Source organism: Chaetura pelagica, unplaced genomic scaffold (assembly GCF_000747805.2).
Source record: "Chaetura pelagica isolate M959 unplaced genomic scaffold, ChaPel_1.0 scaffold246, whole genome shotgun sequence".
In the NCBI taxonomy this organism is placed as follows: domain Eukaryota; kingdom Metazoa; phylum Chordata; class Aves; order Apodiformes; family Apodidae; genus Chaetura; species Chaetura pelagica.
The window spans coordinates 3,097,794-3,118,776 of NW_009953647.1; the positions used below are offsets into that span (position 1 = coordinate 3,097,794).

At 37.1% G+C, this 20,983-nt stretch overlaps 1 protein-coding gene across 1 annotated transcript in view; it reads left to right on the forward strand.

Moving 5' to 3' along the window:
- The window catches only part of NEK7 (NIMA-related kinase 7), a 51,325-nt gene extending 30,959 nt beyond the window's left edge, over positions 1–20,366 (forward strand). The window contains exons 6-9 of the mRNA XM_009999902.1: positions 1,691–1,798; positions 9,305–9,399; positions 13,886–13,999; positions 20,246–20,366. Of these exons, the coding sequence (XP_009998204.1) occupies positions 1,691–1,798; positions 9,305–9,399; positions 13,886–13,999; positions 20,246–20,356 (428 nt within the window). The 3' untranslated portion in view covers positions 20,357–20,366. The remainder of the gene's footprint in view (positions 1–1,690; positions 1,799–9,304; positions 9,400–13,885; positions 14,000–20,245) is intronic.
- The last annotated feature ends 617 nt before the right edge of the window (positions 20,367–20,983 follow it).

Below are 20,983 nucleotides of genomic sequence, written 5' to 3' on the forward strand. Positions count from 1 at the left end.
CTGTGTCAAGTACTGTGTCCTAACAGCCCTTGTAGTTGCCAGCTGTCCCTGTCAGGTACTAAATCTTTTTTACCCATTTTAAACCTCTGCTGTCTCCTCTGTATGTTGTCTTCCTTTTACTTTGTAACTCTGAGTCAAAGAAAACAGATGGTAGTATAGCTGCTTCTCAGGTGTACAGGTTTTTTTGCCTTGGAAGTCCCTCTGGCTATGAGTTGCAAGTTGTATATGGGCTGTCTCTCAGGGTTCAGGGGAAAATACATGTTGTAGGTTGGTGACTTCCTTCTGCTAGGATGCAAATAGTTGCCTGAAAGCAAAAGTCCCTTTATCTCTGCTTGTCATTTGCAGGTAGAGATGTTGCACCCTTCAGCAGATACACTTAGATGCCCCAGCAAATGGCTTTCCCTTGTGATTCTCCTTCTTTTCCCCTCTCTTTACTCATTTGTTCAGATATCTATAAGTGCAGGTTATACAAAGAGGACATAAAATTACAGGTTCTTTCCGTAGGTATCTTCCTTTAATGCCTCTGTGATTAAACTAGTTTGTTTCAGTATATTTGAGCTCGAAACAGGAGTGTTTGAATTCCTCAAACCTTTAAAGCTTTTCGCAAACCTGTGCCAAACCTAACAATTCCATGGTTACATACCAAAACCAATGGCAATTAAAGCTCTTGTTAAGTTGAGCTGCTGTCTCTGTTGGATTGGTGATCCAAACTGCTGAAAACTAGGTCAGATAGAAGCATAACAAAATTGCTGCTGAGTTCCTCCCTAAAGCTTCCAAGGTTTTGTAACTTTTTTTGTTGGAAACGCGAAAATGCTGCTGTTTAAAGGGTTATGAACTGTTCCTTTTTCTGTACCCATATTTTATGCAAATTATAATCCCCCCTTATCAAATTTATGGGATTGTCTCTAAGTTTAATCCACAGTGCATTGCTCTTGAGCTGAGTAAGAGCTGGGCATGCTTGCTGAACAAATACCAGGTCAAGTCACTTAAAAGACTAAGAGGATGGGGACCTTCTTAAAAATCATAAAATAAAAATCTTTGCTGTTGTCTCTAAAGGATTGGATTAAAACCTAAACTGAATAGTACTTGTGAAAAATAACTGTCTGGGGTATACATCATTATTTTTCTTTGTTTCTACTTCATGAGCCCAATTCCATTGACAAGTTCAAATAACCATTCTCCTGAGTAAAACTTGCTGGTTTTTTTAATGTCTGCTATTAAAGAGAATAGGTACATATTTCAAATAAATATTATGGTGCTGTGGATAATCTGATTAGCAAAAGTGATGGAAAACAGGTTTACAGTTGTTTATTTGTCTGTTACTGAAGATGTAGTGAGAGGTTTTCTGGTTCTAATGGAAGTCCCTTTATATTGCTTACATAAAGTAGTAATGATCTCCCTGTATATGCTGCTCTAGGTGTGGGAGGTTTTTGTTTTGGTGGTTGTTGTTTGTTTCCTTGGGTTTTTAACATACTTTCAATGGCCTAATTTTTTACTTAAGTGATGTTTGTACTATTACAAGAGTTAATTTGAAATTCTGAATCCCACGTTCACTCTTTCTGAAATATTTTGTTAATATTAGTTGTAAACAAAAGTCCCTCTTGGTTTGATACTAATAGAGCAGTAGCTTTTCTTGCAACCTCATTGTGACTTGAAACTTTTTAAAATTTTATTTGTTTATTTTTTCCAGATATAAAGCCGGCTAATGTGTTCATTACAGCTACAGGGGTAGTAAAGCTTGGAGACCTTGGACTTGGTCGATTTTTCAGCTCTAAAACCACAGCTGCACATTCTTTAGGTAAGTTCTCTCTGAGGTAGTTTTGGGGAGGTGGAATTTTTTTACATGGTGGAAATGTTGTGCCCACTCATAAAAAGGAAGAGAAGGGCTGGGTTCAGCTAAAGGTTTTCTTAAACAATATAAAAAAAAAAAGCACAGTGGATGACTACAGAATAGCTGTAACACTGAGGTGTCATTTTCAGCAATACAGCTTGTTGTTTGTGTTGGTTTTTTTTTTTCTCCCGTACCCCCTAGCTTTGTTAGAATAATTTAATATGCATTCCTGACTCAAAATAAGTCTTTGTGACAGTAGTGTTTTCTAGAAATGCTGGGAAAATAAGATGATCAGTAATGTGGATGCATTTTTAAAATTCATTTTAACTTCAATCAGTGTTGGAAAGAATCTAGTAACTATGTGATCTTACGTGGGTAGGACAGCACATTGGTTATATGCTTGGAAAGGACTAACAGAGAACCCTCCTTGGATTAAGGTGGAGTTTCTCAATATTAACTAAGTAAGTAAAAGAGAGATCAGAGTCTTGTAAATAGACTTGCTTTAAAGAAAATTCTTTTCTTCTGCTTAAGTGGCTGTGCTTACTGGTTGATGAATTCAGGCCTATTGACTGATTGGAAAGGGTGTGAAATCAACTTTTAGACCCCTCAAGAGCCAAGGCCATTGGTAGCAGCATCCGGAATTGTCTCCTATTCCTTGTAAAAAGCTATTGAGGTAGGCAGAGCACTTTGCTGATACTGAAATACAGATAGGTAAAATCAATTCAAGTGCTGCTCAGTGGAAATTTTTAAAAAATTATAGTGACAATTCTGTACTTAGGCACTTGGCTTTTTTTATATGTTCGACAGGAGTGCATGATAAAAAAGATGATATCTAAGAAAATCAAGAGTTCAGCAATACTTACACTCCCTACGTTATGGCCATGGGAGGACACACAAAGAATTGTGTTTGCTCAGATGCTGCTCTTTCTAATTAAACTATGAAATACTAGGCTTCTTAGAGTAAAATATGCCACATTTTATTATAACCTCTTAATTTAGTTTTATTCAGATAGTCCGAGTTATCAGTACAATGTGGAAAAAGAGAGAGGATGGATGTTCAGCATATTTGTACCACATCTGAGGTGTGGGTGATAGTTGTGTTAACAGCCAAAAAAAACCTGTTTTAGAAAATAATTTTTTTATATGATCCTCTTCTCCCTGACTTCCAGCAGACGTTTGGTCACTCTCTTGTGCCTTCATGTTTTTGTCGTCTTTGGTGTGTAGTCATGCAGGTATAGTCAAAACCACGCGTAACTGCTGAAATCCTAATACGACTGAGGTGAAAGTCAGATGTGGATGTGCAATCTTGCATGAATAAAAAGAGAGAGAGAAGGAAACAGAGGAGGGGCAGTGAGACCAGACTGGAAATGTGCTTGGGTTTTACATCCAAGTTCAGAGATAACCCTAAAAATCTGATATTAGTTCATGGCAAGGTTTGTTATATAAAGTTCTGCTGTTCATGATGCCATCAGAGCCTTGTGGCTGTCTCTGGCGGCACTGTGGAGATCTCACTAGTCATAGCTGGGTTGTGCTACTGCCTGTGAGTGGAAGAAGGATGTAAATGAGCAGTGTGAAGAGGGAGCTGCTCCTGAACTGTATTTGCAGGAAGCTGTAAATTCTAATCTGTGGGTAGGAGTGCATGAAGAAGGCACAAGTTGTGAGTGTCGGAAAGCTAGACTTGTGTTCTGAGGCAGAAGTGAGGAAGTTAGAGGAACAAACTGCTTCAGCCCTGGATTATTTTGGCAGGGGGTGGCTGCCAAGGGACTGAAGACTGAGCAGGAGTTGAAACCAATATAAAACCCTCAAGCCCTTTAAAGCTGGTCTCTTACAAATCCAAAGGTCATCCAGAGAGTGCAGGGTAGTGGGGTGGAAGCTTTCTTTCTAATGCTGGGTGCTGTGTCTTGGTAGATACATCTTCTATTTCTTGTTCGTTTATGACCTAATATTAGAATTCAGCATAGGAAGGTTTTGTTTAGCTGTTAACTTAGGCTACAGGGATGACAGTGACACTCTCATTTATCATGATTCCATAAACCTTTGGTGCATAAAACCCAGTGAATTACAAACATTATGTATAGCAATTTATACTTGTTTGCAGGCATTATAAAAATTTCAGTAGCAAACTAGATTCAGGCTTTCAGAGATAAAGAAATGTACTAAAATTTTCATTAGCTACAGCTTCTAACTGCTAATTATGAATAATACTGATTTTGTTAAAATACTTGCTGATGGTCCATTTGAAACAAGTGAAAATACTGCACTGGACAGGGTTTGTTCATGTTCTTAACTCTTTCTATACAGCCAGTAGAATGTACAAATACTGTCCTTTCCTCTTACACATGCATCTCAAACCCAGCAGGGTGTTTCAAAGCCACTGTTGAGGTGGTGGTCTGCAGCTCTGTTTTTATGTGAACAGAATGAGCTCCACTTTCAATACCAAAGCATTCAGAGAACCTTCACTATCAGTGTACTGGAAGATTGTCAGGGAAATCTGCAGCTGATTCATCAGTGCTGTATGAAAACAGCTCTTATTTACAAAAACCTACGATCCATTACAGTGTTTTCAAAGCTGAAGAGAAATTATTGTGCTGTTGCAGTGCTACATTATAAAATAGCCCAAGATATTTATAGATTGATTTCTGCAGTTAGACTATTTGCATAATATAGGCGAGGTTGCAGAATTACTTAGGATAAGTGCTGTATTTTAGTTCCTGTATCCGTGTTTGAAGACAAGCCTATGACTTAGAAATCCTCTATACCTGTCTTAAAATAAATAAATATAAACATTAATTATAATTATGGAGAATTTCTCATGTCTGTTTTTTTTACCCTCACTGTTCCATAACTGCAGCTTATTTGTAACTTAGTTTGCCTGTCTTTACCAAAAAACATTCATCTTGTTAAGCACGTGTATGTTGTGTTGAACTTTATTATAAAATTCCTGTGATCTCATGGACACTAAATAATTCATAAACTGTATCTTTTGATTACTTAAATTTGGCCTTTTTTTCCTTCAAACTGAAATCTTCTTTTGGAATTCTTTGAAAATCAGAAGAGTTACTAAAGTGATTTTAGCCCCCTTCCTGAACTTGGGTAGTTAGCATTCCAATACCTTCTATGTCAGTAATTCCAAGTGAACACACTCTCCCCTTTAACTCAGCTGCAGTGTGAGTTATGTGTTTCTGCAGGTAATAGGATGGACTGTTTATATCATAAGTTCTTTCTTCAGGTAGTTTCTTTGCTGCTGATACTTCAAATCCAACTTCCTGCCCCCTAATAATAATAACTACCTTCTCCATTATATCCCTTGCCTTTCCCGATAGCAGAAAGCTTGCATAAAGAAACAATGATTTCTGGATACACAGCCTCTTTGAAGGGACGGAGATGCAAAGCAGCAGTAGATTCTGAGGAAGCAGTTTATTTGACCCAAGCTATTTTCAGGAAGATCCTGTTCAGACATGCAGGTTATCTGAGATGTGCAAATGCAGTAGACAGAATGCTAAAGTTACAGATTTTGTTGTTAAAAACATAGGTACCTTAATGTCTTTGTCTTGTTTTATCCCAATTCTGTGTCTTCAGATGAGTAAGGAAGATTGCATGTCTTTATAGTATTTTGATGCTGTATTTCACTTAACAGAAAAAATAATGATACAGGAAGGAAACATAACATGTAGTCTCGTCTGGTAGCAGCTTGCCAGCAGTACAGTGCTGCACACAGACACTGCTCACTGTTTTAAGGAAGTGTTGCAATGTCTGGTAGTTCTTGAATGTCAGAATAATGAATCTTTTGTGTTATGTTCTATTAAAAACAGTTTATAAGTGGTAATAATGTCTAGGTCTTCAGGTTGTTTTTGTGATTCAATAACATAACATAACTGTAATTTCAATTCCTTTCACTTGTTGGTCATCAGGAGCTTCAGGTTGTATTGCAGTTAAGGTGTTACACTAGGCTAAACGCTGTAAAATGATAGCATGTGTTCTTCCTTTTTACTATCATCAATCTTTCACAGTCATATCAGACCCCCAACATATCAGCAAGCTTCCCACAGCTACTGGTTAAAATTACCTTTGCTTTTGGTAAACTATGAACCTTCAAACCTCTGTGTTTTCAGCTGCCCCCTGTGGATTCTGTGAAGCCTCTTTCTGGCACATTAGTCACTGCCAGCTACTTGTGTGATGTCTCAGAGCAGCAGAGGCAGTGCTGCTGTAACCAGCTAAGAATATGATTGCTATTGAACTTATTTTTTGTTGTTACATGAATTCTGCCAACAAAGCATCAGAATATACTGAAGTGGTGTAGTACGTAATGGATGCAAAATACAGCTGAAAGTTTTCAGGGATGTCCAAGCTCATACGTCCCCAAATTTAAAAAAAAATAATAAATTTACAGGGGAAGTACACCAGTAAGGATGATAACATTGAAAGCTATAACATTTGGCATGGCACAGCTTTCATATTTTTAAGGTAGCTGTCATCAAACGCTCATTAAAATATTGCTGTTGATACATTATAATAACTGAGTTGCTTCTGGACATTCTGGTAGCTATTTTGGTATTGCAGTCCACCCATCTACCTATTCATTAACAAGGAAAAGACCATCCCTCTTCACCGTTCCTCTGTTTTGAGTGAATATGAACATCCCATGAGAGTAAATGGTTTTCACATTGGAAGGGACCTCGAAAGATCATCTAGTCCAACCCTGCCAGAGCAGGATCACCTAGAGCACATCACACAGGAGCGCATCCATGTGGATTTTTAATGTCTCCAGCAAAGGAGACTCCACAACCTCTCTGAGCAGCCTGTTCCAGGGCTCTGTCACTCTCACAGTAAAGAAGTTTTTTCTGATGTTTACCTGGAACCTTCTATGTTCCAGTTTGCACCCATTGCCCCTTGTCCTATCACAGGACATCACTGAAAAAAGCCTGTCTCTGTCCTCCCGACACTCGCCCTTAATGTATTCGTAAACATTGATGAGGTCGCCCCTCAGTCTCCTCCAAGCTAAAAAGACCCAGCTCCCTCACCCTTTCCTCATAAGGGAGATGTTCCACTCCCTTCATCATCTTTGTGGCTCTGTGCTGGACTCTTTCAAGCAGTTCCCTGTCCTTCTTGAACTGAGAGGCCCAGAACTGGACGCAGTATTCCAGATGTGGCCTCACCAAGGCAGAATAGAGGGAGACGAACCTCCTTTGACCTACTAACCACCCCCTTTCTAATACACCCCAGGATGCCATTAGCCTTCTTGGCTACAAGGGCACATTGCTGGCTCATGGTCATCCTCCTGTCCACCAGGACCCCCAGGTCCCTTCCTCCTCCCCTCCTCTCCAGCAGGTCAGCCCCCAACCTGTGCTGGTACATGGGGTTGTTCTTCCCCAGATGCAAGACTCTGCACTTCCCCTTGTTGAATTTCATCAAGTTTCTCCCTGCCCAACTCTTCAGCCTGTCTATGTCTTTGTGAATGGCAGCACAGCCTTCTGGTGTGTCAGCCACTCCTCCCAGTTTAGTGTCATCAGCAAACTTGCTGAGGGCACACTCTGTGAGGTGTTGTTGATGAAAGTATTGAATAGTACTGGTCCCAGTACTGACCCCTGAGGGACTCCACTAGTCATCGACCTCCAACTAGATTCTGTCCCATTGATCACAACTCTCTTGACTTCTTCCTTTCACCAGTTCATGGTCCACCTCACTACCTGATTATCAAGAGCACGCTTCCTCGGTTTATGAGGATGCTGTGGGAGACAGTGTCAAATGCTTTACTAAAATCAAGATAAACCACATCTACTGCCCTGCCATCATCTATCCACCTAGCTATTTCTTCATAGAAGGCTCTTTTTCTTTTTGAGTTGCCTTTCCCCTTTTAAGCTCTTGATCTTTTGCAGTCTTAGTTCAGATTTGAAGTGATTGTTCAGGCCAGCACTAAGGGAGCCTCTGGGGAGAGGGGCTGTATCACCCTCTGCTTTCCCAGGGCTGAAAGTCTTCCCTGAAATATTTAGGTGGCTAGATCCACTGTAGGATACAGCATGAAGCCTCTGTCCTTGCATATCTGTTAGAGAAATACGTTTTCTGTTTATATTGGTTTGGAACATTTTTTTATATTGTTTGCTAAGAAGGAGATAAAGTGAAATTCTGGGTTACCAGCAGCAGTAGCCTGACCTAGGATAAGGTGGTACTGGGTTTCCTAATTTGAGCTGGGCATTTTCCTCCCTCCCAGCCATTAACCTGATTACTCAGATTTGGAATTAATTATGTATTCATAGAATCATAGAATCATAGAATCTTAGGGGCTGGAAGGGACCTCGAGAGATCATCTAGTCCAACCCCCCCTGCCAGAGCAGGGTCACCTAGAGTACATCACACAGGAACTCATCCAGGTGGGTTTTGAATGTCTCCAGTGAGGGAGACTCCACAACCTCCCTGGGCAGCCTGTTCCAGTGCTCTGTCACTCTCACAGTAAAAAAATTTTTTCGGATATTCACCTTGAACCTCCTATGCTCCAATTTACACCCATTACCCCTTGTCCTATCACTGGTCATCACCGAGAAAAGCCTAACTCCGTCCCCCTGACGTAGTATTCACTATGTCTCTGTTTACAGTGTTCTGAATAGATGAGGCTAATTCAGAAGTGCAGAAGTGATACAAGATCTTTTTTAACTAAAATTGTGTGAGGTTGATACTCTGATTTTCATGGTTTGCAGTGATTTTAATCTCCAGCAGTGTTGCAAGTTTAGTTTTGAAATAGGGTCAACATGTATTGAATTAACAGAATTCAGTTGATTTTCATGATTAGGATTCAGTGCTTAAGAAAATATTCCACACAAAATTGAAGCAAAAAACTACATGCATCTATTACTCTCTTGCTGTTAGACAGTCATTTTGGGGGAGTTACAGACAGAGATAATGCACCAAAATTGCCACTACTGTTATTTTTAATAACTTTTTTTGTTGATCTGTCACATATGAACCCATCACTGAGATACTGGTTTTTTATAACGGCTTTTTAGTTTTGATATTGAAACTAAATTGTGTTTATTAGTTGCAAAAGCAGCTTTTCCAGATGTGTGTGTTCTCAAAAGGAAGAACAGCGGTTCAAACCATTTCTAAGTGCTGTTGTTTCCAACCACAGTGATAATTTGGAAAGAAGTAAGGATGTGTGTGTGTAGTATGTTCCCTTGGTTCTCTTCAGAAGAAGGTAATTACTGTGGAGTTTACTTAGAATCAAAAATTGGAAGTATTTTATTACTGAATAATTCTGGTAATTAGATATCAGTAGTGGAAATGAAGCTGTATTTGATTAAATAGGTATCTAATTAATGTGTATTTCTATCAAACTGGAGTAATAAGTATGAATTAAAATCATGTGTAACAAAAAGAGAAATACAGAAGATGGAAAAAAAAGGTTTTTCAGCCAGGAAAACTGTACTTCTGCTATGTAACAACAGAAATTTTCATTCAAAAATACTTGTGTATTTATTGCAGTTGGTACACCTTATTATATGTCTCCAGAGAGGATACACGAAAATGGTTACAACTTCAAATCTGACATCTGGTCTCTAGGCTGTCTGCTGTATGAGGTAATACTGATATATACACTAAACTTAGTAGCACTGTTGTGCTTCCTATCCCCTGCCTCCCTCCCCACCCTAAATGTATTAAGTACTGTTTTAGGATCCATTTCTATATTTTTGTTGTTTAGAAAAATGTGTAGCGGTTGCAAAAGCCACTTTTCAGGTATTGTATCTGTCTTTAAAATTAGCAATGAGAACTCTAAGGTAAATTCAGTGTATGAAATGCTTTTATTTGTGTTTTACTCAAGACTTGCCTTGTACTGGTCTTGCTGCCAGTAAGGCAGCAGGATTTTGCAGTGATCAGTTGAATTTAAGACATAACTGAAAGACTAATAAATGAATAATGGCAAGCACATATTAAATTGTTCTAGGTGTTATAATGGCCTCTTTTGATTCTGGTAATAAAAGCACTGAGAATTAGCAGGACTGACTGGAGTATGTAACAAAGGCTTTCAAAAACTCCAATATAGTTATTGTAATACAAGTTTAAATTCTTTGAAGCTGTTTAAAACCTAAGTGAAACAAACAAAAAGGGTTACTGTGTACTACTACTAGCTTGCATTAACTTCCCAGATGACTTCTGCTGCACAGACATTTGTAATTTTTCTGTGCTGTCTTCTCCAATTGGTTTAAATATAATTATTGGTTAATTTCTATATTAATACAGTTCAGATTTGTAGGTTATTATATTCTGAGAAAATAATGATACAGGGCAAATTGAATTTGAGGTGAATGAAGGTGTGAAGACAGACAGGCTTCTAAGGCAACCATCTCTTTGGAGTTCTTCACCTTCCATTTGTTAATAAAAAGACTAAACGCTGGTGTTGAAGATGCTGGAATTTATTTTTTTTTCCATCAGCAATGGCAGTGAAGCCTTACTAGTCATGTTTCAGATGAAAGCTAATATACCCAACTCACTTTTTATTTACCTGTGGGCCACCTGTCTCAGTGAGTCAGCAGAACTCGTTGCACAGATATTGAACAGGATCGGTGCCTCATGTTCCTTGAGCATTTTGTAGAAAACGTTGTCAGCCTGTTAAGTTCTGTGTTACTATGGGGTGAATTTTCTCCAGTAATATTAGTTTCCTTTCTATCACTAACATGTTGCTTTAAATATTAAAAGGGCAAATAGCTATATTGCAATTCCACGGAGTTGACAGATCTATGTATAGTTGTTGCTTCTAAATCTTTAAGACAATTCAGAGGAATGAAGTCAGATATCAGATAGAAAGTATATACAAGTTTAAATCCTCAACAGAAACTTAATCCCACATTGGGATACCTTAGTACTGACCATGGCAACTGCCATGACTTTCAGTGCTCCACGTCACAAATCTGTGCAAGCAGGAGCCTAAAGATTGCGTAAAGGTAGATGAGGATTTTTTCAGTTACTACTCCTTTTAGTTTTCATGAAGATTTTTTAAAATCAGGAAACAAATAAAAACTTTGAATAACTATTTATTGTATAAAATAAACATGTTTTAAGGTTAATTTTGCTTCTGAAATTTTTGGATAGAAATCAGTAGCACTTCTCTAAAGAAGGTTTTCTTATTTTGACCTTGCTGCTTTAAGGCTGGTACAGTATATTAAACACCTATGTGAATATTAAGTTTTTCTGTGATCTGGTAAATAATGCCTTAATTCCATTGGTTTACTGAGCATCTCTAAATACCATTATATTTGTTTAAGAAGTTGTACCATCACAGTATTTAAGTTGGTACAGTGTTATTTCATTTTTTTCCTTATAGTAAGAATAAAGTAATTATTAGTTTAATCATTGTTGATATAACTTACATAGCTACAGTATATGGTAGTGACTTCAACTATAGCTTTTAATTTTTTTAGAGATACATTTTTACCATTTAGCAAATTCTGTGTCATACCAGATGTTTGTGGGGTGTTTTGAGGTTTTCAGGTTTTTTTGTTTTATCATTAAGATGTAATTTTGAATTTTAGGTGAACTTTTAACATTTTTCGCTTTTTAATTGTTTGAAAGAGTTACTTAAGGTTCTTCAATACATGCATGGGCAAATGTAAGGCATTTATTAACCATGTAGTTTTGTGCTGGGTATCTTTTTGTGATATGCCTATTGCCTGCATTTTAGCATGTTTTATTGTGATAGTTTCATGTCGGTGTGTGCTCTGGATTCTTTCCAGCTTAATTGGAGAAAAGCTGTGGTGTGTTTATCACTTCTCAGTAAATGCTTAATTGCAGCTAAACTCCTCAGTTACATTTTAATTTGTTTGAACTAATTAGCTATAATTTATGTTGTTTTCTAAAATTTTTATTTCTAGCTTATAGGACAGTCTATTATTTAGTACTAACTGTGGTGACCAGTAGGATTTTTAAAAGTATATTTTAAAGTCTGATTTTTTTTAGAGCCCCAGGTATTTCTGAAACCTCAAAAACACTACCACTGGAGTTTTAATTGATATGCAACAAAGTAGACTTTGCTAATTAAAATCAAGATGCTGTGCTTTTGCTACATGGACCTTTACATGGAAAAGTAGGTTTTACACATTTCCTTTTATTGTTCAGTGTAGCAATTGCATCCTTACAGGGTTGTAGGTTGGTGGCTTACAGTTCAAAAAAAAAAAAAGGGGGGGAAAAAAAAGAGAGCGAGTGAGCTGCCACCAGCCCTGAAGACAGACAGTGGGCTTTCGTCCCTTAGACACCCCCAGAATACTAATCAGGAAAGTCAGACCCTGGAGGTCAGGGAGCAAGTCAATCATTCTAGCGATCGTCTCAGTGTGGAGGATCAAATTAGCCTGAAAAATTCAGCTGCTGGGAGGAGAGGGCGAGCAGCTGTCAGGGGCAGCAGCGAGATGCACTAATGAACCAGATGAATAGTGCAAAAGCTTGAAAATAAAAACAGGACAGTTGACATTTTTCATCTGTCAAAGCAGGAGATGCATGAAAATATAGTATTCCTGTTTTAACTCCTTAGGGGACATTCAGAATTTTTTTAACACTCCGCAGCATTCAAACAAAAGTGTTTTTTAATGAACACCTAGAGTACGGAAATGAGTATCTGTGCATTTATTTAGAGTTTCTGCATGTGTACAGACCCTGCAGTTGATTTTTCTTTTTTTTTTTTTTCCTTTTCTGGTCTTTAGCTTGCATTTTTAACATTCTTTTTAAGGTAAGAGACAATGGCATGTAAATCCAAAACCTAACATTATTTTGGTAATACAGAATTTTTGGGAGGAGCATAGGATAGAACTGCAGTATGGTATTCATTTTGGGAGCTTTAAAACTGTTTATTCTTTAAGGTAATTTGAAAAAAGTAGTGAACTGTTTGAGAGCAGTTTTATCAGCTATTAAGTGAATGTAAGAGAATTTTGGTAATTCTCTTCATCTGTTTTCTCACAGTGGTCTTGGTGCTTAGTCATGAAAGAGTTAAGCTGCTATCTGGAAGACCACAAGACAGATGAGAGCCATTTTCAGCTTGTCCTGTCCCTGCTGAAGCTCACTGAGTAGCACAGCATGGACTAGCGTGTTTCACACACACTCTGCCTGTCTGGGGAATGTACACATTGTCCTTCCAAAATCAAACTTATTAGCACATGTAGAAAAGGGTGACTGACTTTGGGGCAGCACCACACTCAAAGCAGCATTCTTGCTGCTGTGGTTCAAAGACTTAGAAGGCTTTGAACAGAATGGAGAGATTTTAAATGAGTTTTTAAATTTGTAATCCTGCTAACCATGGCATTTGTTTCCACCTTGTAACTTTGTCTGCAAATAAAGCGTACGTTTAGTAATGCTGGTCCTAAGCTGATTATTTTTTTAAGTGCTCTCCAACAAATATTCTTATTTTTGTATTCCAGTTGTAAAATATAGGCATGGGTGCCAGTTCTGCACTTTGGATAAGGCTTTGGGGTATTCTTTCCTTTTTTTTTTAAAGGCTTTTCAAATGACATACTGAATTATGAAGTTTTGGCCTTGGGTTTTCTTTTTGGAAGTGTAGATGTTACCTTCCTTCAGTTTTCTTTCTCTAGAGAAACCACTTTATTGAATCTAGTAATAGCTATGGAAGGTTACAAAATCTCCTATCCAGCTTTTTCACCACACTTTATTGCTTTAGATCAGATAGTGTTTTAGAAGAAATTGTTTTGTTTTAAAAGGTATTCAGAGGAAAATGAGTTTTTGGGTTTTGGAGGTTTTTTTTGTGTCCCTCATGGTGCAAGGACCCTCCATGCTCACAGCAGTATTGGAAACTGCAGTTTTTCTCATACTCTATTAATAAAACTGTTGTGGTATACAATTCAAATATTACTAAATAAGGATTGTGACAGGTATGACTGTACAACATAGAATAAGCACACACTGGTTACAAGAATAGTTTTGGAACTTCTGTTTTTAGCACTGTGACACTTGTAAGCAGGGAATAGAAAGTAATTAAAAATTACTTGATTTGTTAGTATTAGGGATTTTATGACAAAGCAGGTTTACTTAAAACACAAAAGAAACCTATACCTTTTCTTTAAACAGATGGCTGCACTGCAGAGTCCCTTTTATGGTGATAAAATGAACTTGTACTCCCTGTGCAAGAAGATAGAACAGTGTGACTACCCACCTCTACCTTCAGATCACTATTCAGAGGAAGTAAGTAATTCTTCTATTCATGGGCTAGATCCTCAGTTTATGTAAGCTGGCACACTTCCAGGGAAATAAGTGACCTTGTGTGATATTAGGTTATTTGCAGATTATGCCCATAAGTGTTTGCTTGTTGAACTTGCTCAAGTGTTCCTGTCAAAACAAGCCTCTTATATGATTTGAAATATTGGGGGGTTAATGATAGAAAACCTCGTATCGTCAGCTGCTTAATTTCATTGAGCTTCCTTGCAACTATGACAAAATGCCTTCCCAGAATGCACAATGATATGTTCTATATGCCAGAATGGGACTGAGTCTTACATCTACAGCATGCTTTCCTGAAAGCACAACTATACATGTTTATGTTGCATGGTAAATTAGTGCACTAGCCTTGTTTCTCTAGGGGCTTGCATTAAAATAGGTATAATGTAACTCACTAATAAATATGAATTGCTTAGTTCCCATTTGTCTGCATTATAAAACTGCAGTGTGCCATTTGATACAATTGAATGGCAGTTCTTTTGCAAGAAAGAGTGGTTCTTGACACCATTGATAGTAAATTTCAGAGAAATACAGCCAGACCTAATATAATATACTCACACATATTGCAGCAGTTTTTGTTTTAAGCTGATAGGTAACAGTTCTTTACTGTCATTAATGCATTTAAGGGGAGGTACTTGCTTTTTTTTTAAGCTCTACAATGAAAAGAAACAAAATAAATTGAATATTTTTCTTAGTGTGAGTACAGAATGAAAAAATAAAAATGCTTGTTTGTTAATGTACTGAGATGCCAGTTTTGAAATACTTTCTCACTTTGAAAAGAACAGGGCAAACTGATAGAAGCTGTAAACCAAATAACACTTATTAGTAAGCAATTCTATTTAATTCAGCCTACATGAATTAAAGATTACTTTGAAAATGCAAATAAACACAAGCACTGAAATACTTCTAATAAACATAGTGTTGTGCAGTCTCACTTAGAGTAGGGGTTGTAATTGTGAACCTTATAAGTTTTTTACATTGAGGCAGTGATTGGACTATTAATAAAAGATTACTGCCCAGTGTTTTGTTTTGTTTTGTATTTATAATGACAGTATTTCCCCTTTTATGAAAGAAAATGGACTTAAAAAGATAATTCAGTGATTTTACAAAGGATGAAATAATGATCTATTGGGTAATTTATGCACTATGCCTCTTTGTGGGTTTTCCAATTAGTCATTTTATGTGGGCCATTTTTTAATTACTATTTATTGTAGGCTATAAATATGGCAGTTCACATAACCAACTTCAGAACCTGAGGTCTGGAAATACAGTTGGGTGTGAACAATAATGCAAAATGATAGCAAGAATGTCAGGGGCCGTTCTTTGTTGTGTCATTCATGCTGTCTTCCTTTTTCCATGAAGCGCATGAATATTTCACATATCTGCATCCTCATCCTCTATTCTTCTTGACTAATTTTCAGACTGTCTGAATTTGCATTTCACATGGTAGCTGATTAGGAGATGCCGAGTGCAGCAGCGAAGCCTCAGCAGGCAGCTTCCATGGTGACCTTCAGCAGGATTTTAATGATGATACCACTAGTGGTTCGTTGAAGTTGGCCTGCCTGCAGGGCTGCTTCACTGCAGCTAAGTGTGAAGTTGGATATGCGGATTCCCAGCCAAGGGGCAAATATCAAAGTCTGGCCCAGGTAGAAGGTCTTGGAGTTTGGATGGGGAAAGAGATTCCACCTTTTACTTCAATCTGTGTAGTTTCTAGCATTGAAAACAGATGCAAAGCACATGTTCAGTTTTCTTTATTTCAAAGCAGGCAGGCAGTTCTGCACCTTGGATAAACCAGTTGTATGCAAAATACACATAAATTATTTTAAAACATAATGAGAGCTATGATAGGTAGGAAGATAGGTATGAAAACATTCACTTAAAAGAAGTAATCAACTGTGGAGACTAATAGGAACATTTTTTAATGTTCTGCTATGAAGACTTGTGTTAAGTTTTATTAGTTCTTATACTAAAATAGATATGATTTTTTTGCTTGTATGAAAAAATGCTGTGCTGGCATGAACAGTAAAAAAAATAGAAACAAACAATTGCTATCTGTCATTTTAGGGTACTGTCCTAAATATTTCACCTGTACTGGAAATTTAGATATCTAACCTTTAACCAGGTTGGAAGCATACTCAGTGAGCAGTGAAGATCAGGGTTCATTAAACAGTAAATCCCACTTCAAAGAATTTTCTGAAAGAAAACATTTCAGAGTGTTGATCTCTTCATCCTGATATAGAAGTGTAAATTCTTTAGTTGCAAAATACAAACCAAGTGCTTTTTAGAGAAACTGTAAGTGAATTTTAATGAGTTCTAAGATATGGCATTTTTTCTAAAACTTGAACTCTCTTGAAGACTAACCTTTTAGCAACGTGTCATGTGCCTGTGATGTGATGATACAGTACATGTGTGTCATCAGAGAATAGTGTGACAGAAAGATCCACCTTCTCTGATGGACAGAGGGATAATATTTTATAAAAACCTTTGATTAATAATCCTAATAGTCTAAGATGCATTTTCCCAAACTCTTGCTTCAGCAGTAGTGTCAGAAGCCAAGATGTTAAAATGGTCATCATCTTTGGATAGCTCAAATTTTGAATATTCCTAAAGAATATCTGGTATTCAGGGTGAATTTCAGCAATTACTGAAAGCTGTTCTGCTTTAAAGAATTCAAAGTTGTGCCTCCTTTGCCACCCCCAGTCAATACACTAAAAATTCTGTCAGCCGTTATTATTATTCTTTTACTTTCACAGTAGATTAAGTTTTCCAATCTCCTTTTATTGAGGTGCACTTCTTCTAAAGTCCATAGTCCAGCTCCTATTCAGACTGAAGACTAGATGAGCCAGCAGGTCTGGAATGGCAGTAGGCAGTATTAGTTGCCAGAAGGACTTGAGAACAACTACTAAGAAAGTGCTTCAAGAAGGCCTCCTAATCAGAGTAAGAAGAGTTGTTTTTTTTGGTTTTGTTTTTTTTCATCCAAAACTTCCTATGTGAAAATTTATCTTTTTCAGTAGGCTAACAATGCAAAGTACTAGCCTGTTATAGTTGTCTTCTCCACTCCTCCTCCTGACTTGAGTGATACTTATTTATTTCATAGCTGAAAAACCTGCTAAAATTAAATAAAGTGTATCTCACTGCTCCAATGTCAGGCTAAGCTCCAGGCTAAAGACAGTCATTGGGCTAAGTGCACAGAGGAGGCAAAGAACAACAGGCAGCTGAAGAAGTTTGCAGCTTGGGGAATGCAACAGGAGGTCCCTCCAGCTCAGTGATAAGTCTGCTCTGCCTGTTGGTCAGTCTGCCAGATAATAAAAAATTACTCTAACTCTAATGATGGTCTGACTTTAGAATCCCAGTGCCGCTTCCCCTGGTACTGTCAGGCTCTTCTGCTACATTAGAAATTTTATTAATACTGAAGGGGTTAACAACGGATTTCAGGTTCATTGAAATGGATATTCCTGTAGGAGTTGAAGGAATAGTGCTATAACCAAGCTTGAGCCTTAAATGGGCTTTTGAGTAATGATGCCGTTTTGCTACAGTGTCTTTCTAAGCAATGAATCTTCTTGGCCATTTTTTTTAAGCTTTGAATTGCAATATACTGTAACAAGTAACAAAGTAACTCTGAAGGAAGGCTTCCGCTTTAACAACAAACAGTTTGAGTCTGGAATTGATTTTTAGATGACAAAGTTCAGTTTAGAAAACAAAGTCAGAGTTGCCCACAAGATTGAAAAGGCATGAAGTAGCCTACTGTGGAGGTAAACAAGGCTTCTCATGCTTTCACAGGTAAATTTCTTGAAGGTCTATTCCTGTGATTCTACCTTCAGTGAAGTTATTGATATACAGCTGGTAAAAAGAGGGGAAAGAATACTCTGTTTCCCTTCTGATGGTAGTTTTATAGGTTTCAATCCTTGAAGATCTTTTACTAAGAATTTATTCACTGTGTGCAGTTCTTTTGAGCAGATGGAAGGCTTTACAGAGAAAGATAAATGTGTATGTACAAAATTTGGCGTAATGTTCTCCAGATAAATTACACTTGCAGTCTCTTTACAGAAATTTACTTACTTGAGTCTAATTTCAGTTTTGGGTTTGTTTTGTTGTTTTCATTATTTTATTGTTTTTCAGCCTTTCCTGTTTTCCATGCAGGCTATCTGAGGTGTTGCATAGCAGAGCTGCTCATTCTTGCTAGTACACTGTGCCTGCTGCTTACAGTGTCTCTCACCTGCTTCTTCTACATGAGATTGTTTTGCTTTGCATACTTGTATTATGTGTTGGAAATGATTTCGTATAGTAGTTCATGATTTCCAGTATTCTATTCTTCAAATGATTGGGAGTTATTACAGATTTTTTGTCAGTGATATTATATATTTTTTCTGCCAAAAGGAATATGATAACTTTTGTAACATCATTAGGCAAAATATACTTAGCATATTTAAGATTTAAATGAAAAATCTGTTACAGATTATTTTGATTTAATTAGTTTCTTTTCAATCCACAGTCTGACCAATATATTCAGAATGAATTATCTCATTTTAAAATATTAAGCGCTTGTTGCTGAAGAAGAGGGATGTCTAATGACATAATTTTTTTAGTGTTTAATATGAAAACCCTAAACATTTTATACAATTTACAATGTTTCTGCAAAGGCTAATGGACTAAGTTTTGAATAATGGTGGTATTGTTTTGAATAATGGTGGTATCCAGTGTTTTTTCTTAACTGCTAGACTTCCTATTCCTGTGCATTTACATTAATCTTCTGAAAAGGAAAAGGAGTATAATCATAATTCAGAAGCCTCTTGGTCTTTTTATAAAAAGCAGGAAGGAAACACTCTGATGGCAGATTTGGATGTACAAACTATGTTACTTTTTAATAATCATGGTGATGAGATTGCTCTGTGTTGCAATAATTTGATTTTTTTTTTTTTCAATAATCTTACCTAATAGTACTGGGAGAGAGACTGAACCAAATTTGCCATATTCCTGTAGGAGGGGTGGACCTTAAGGTGTTTTGGTTGTTTTTATCCAATGCTATAAGGAGATCCAGGAGGATTTGGCAAAGCTCCAAAAAGCATAAAGGAGGAGTTTTACAGCTGGTTAAGTTGCTTTTGCAAAGGATGGTAGTTGTTTTAATAAGTTATCACAAAGCAGATGTATTCCATGTTGCAAAAAATGCTTGGAGATGAACACACTTTAAAATACATGCCCCATCAGAAGGTTATCCAGGCAATATATTTAGGTTCTGATGTCATAGGTTCTTAGGCAAATCAAGGGAGGAGAAGAAACCTGCAACTCTTCTGCCAATTTGAGGAGGCAATAGAAGTAAGTACCTGACTGCTGTGGAAGCTCCTTGAGGTAGTTTCTGCTGAATATGTGCACTATAGAAGACACAGTAAATTATGGTGTTTGTGAAAACATGGGGCTCTGTATTTGAGATTAAACAAATCAATATGACTAAAGTCTTCTGTGGACATACTTGTTAATTATGTGCTTCTTTATAGAATGAAAAAAAATCACTGATCTAATCCTAGGAATAGATTCTGGGACACAGACCAAAGGTTATTTATTTATTCCAGTGTCATGTCTCCAACATAGTGCAAGTGGAGTAAAAAGGGCAGCATAATGTGGTGCTTCCCCAGCTTCCAGTTTTAAGTTCAGAGAATTCCACGGTCAAAGACAGAGTCTTTATATTAAATAGCCCTCAGTGAGTTTAATGTGTTCAGTTGCTTCCTGAATGTGTGTGTATTCATAGCTTCTAGCAGGAGGAGGTTCTGCAGGTTGACTGTTAAAAGGAGAGTTGCTGCCTTTTGTTTGTTGAAACCTGTCAGGAAGCAATGCTGTTTATTGCTGGCTAACTCCTGTATCAGGAGAGAATGAGCAAACTGTCCCAGTTTACCTTCTCAGGGCAAGTTTCAGCCCTCAGTGCTTTGCCTGCATAGCACTCCGAAGTTGTTTAAAGTTGTTGTGTTAAAAGGATTAAAACTTGAATCCACTTACCAGTTTTTCTGGACAAGACTACAAAATGTAAAAATCATGAATGTGTGTTGCTTGTCTGCTTGCTTAAAGCTGCACTGCAAGGCGAGAGAGGGTTGGTTGAGTATGTTTATGCAGAATTGCTATGTCTGGCTAGTTTTTGCCACTCTTACTAATTTGAATTTGATAATGAACAAATACTAATTGACAGGATCTTTGGCTTTCTTACATGTTATTTTCCTTTTCTAGCTGCGACAGTTAGTTAATATGTGCATCAACCCGGATCCAGAGAAGCGACCAGACATAACCTATGTCTACGATGTAGCGAAACGTATGCATGCGCACACTGCAAGCAGCTAAACAGACATCAGATTCATGAAGAAAACAGCAAAAATAACCAAGTATTTGAAGTAAATAATCCCACCTCTTTGTGTGTTACTGAAATGTAATTATTTGAAGCTTAATGTTGTGCTTATGTTGTAAACCGATTTATATATGAGCTTTGTTGTTTTCTGTTTTTCTATTTTTCATATTTTTTTTCTAACTTAGAGTTTTACAACAGGCTTAAATATGTAAAGCATAATTTTAAAAGATACTGAGAAACATTGGTTTTCATATTAAGTGGATTCAAGTATATTTTCTTTTAAAAAAATTTTACTTGTTTGGGCCTCAGTTCTAAAACACAGTTGCACTTTTGCACATGATACAGATATTAGGCTTATTATCCAGAAGCAAAATGTCTGAATCTCTCACCTTTTTAGTAATTTATGGAAAGTAGGAATCAGCACAGATAACTTTATTTTAATTTTTGTTCTAAGAGGGACATAGTTATTATAGAAGGTTATTGTATTTTATGTTGAGTTGTAGTTTGCAGTGCTTGGTGTAAGAGGAGGCAGGTGATGGGATTAGTTCTCTGCTTGCCAAATGTGATGGGAAAATAGTTTCAAATAAAATTGTGAAGCTGCAATTTTTGTAACATCCCTTTTT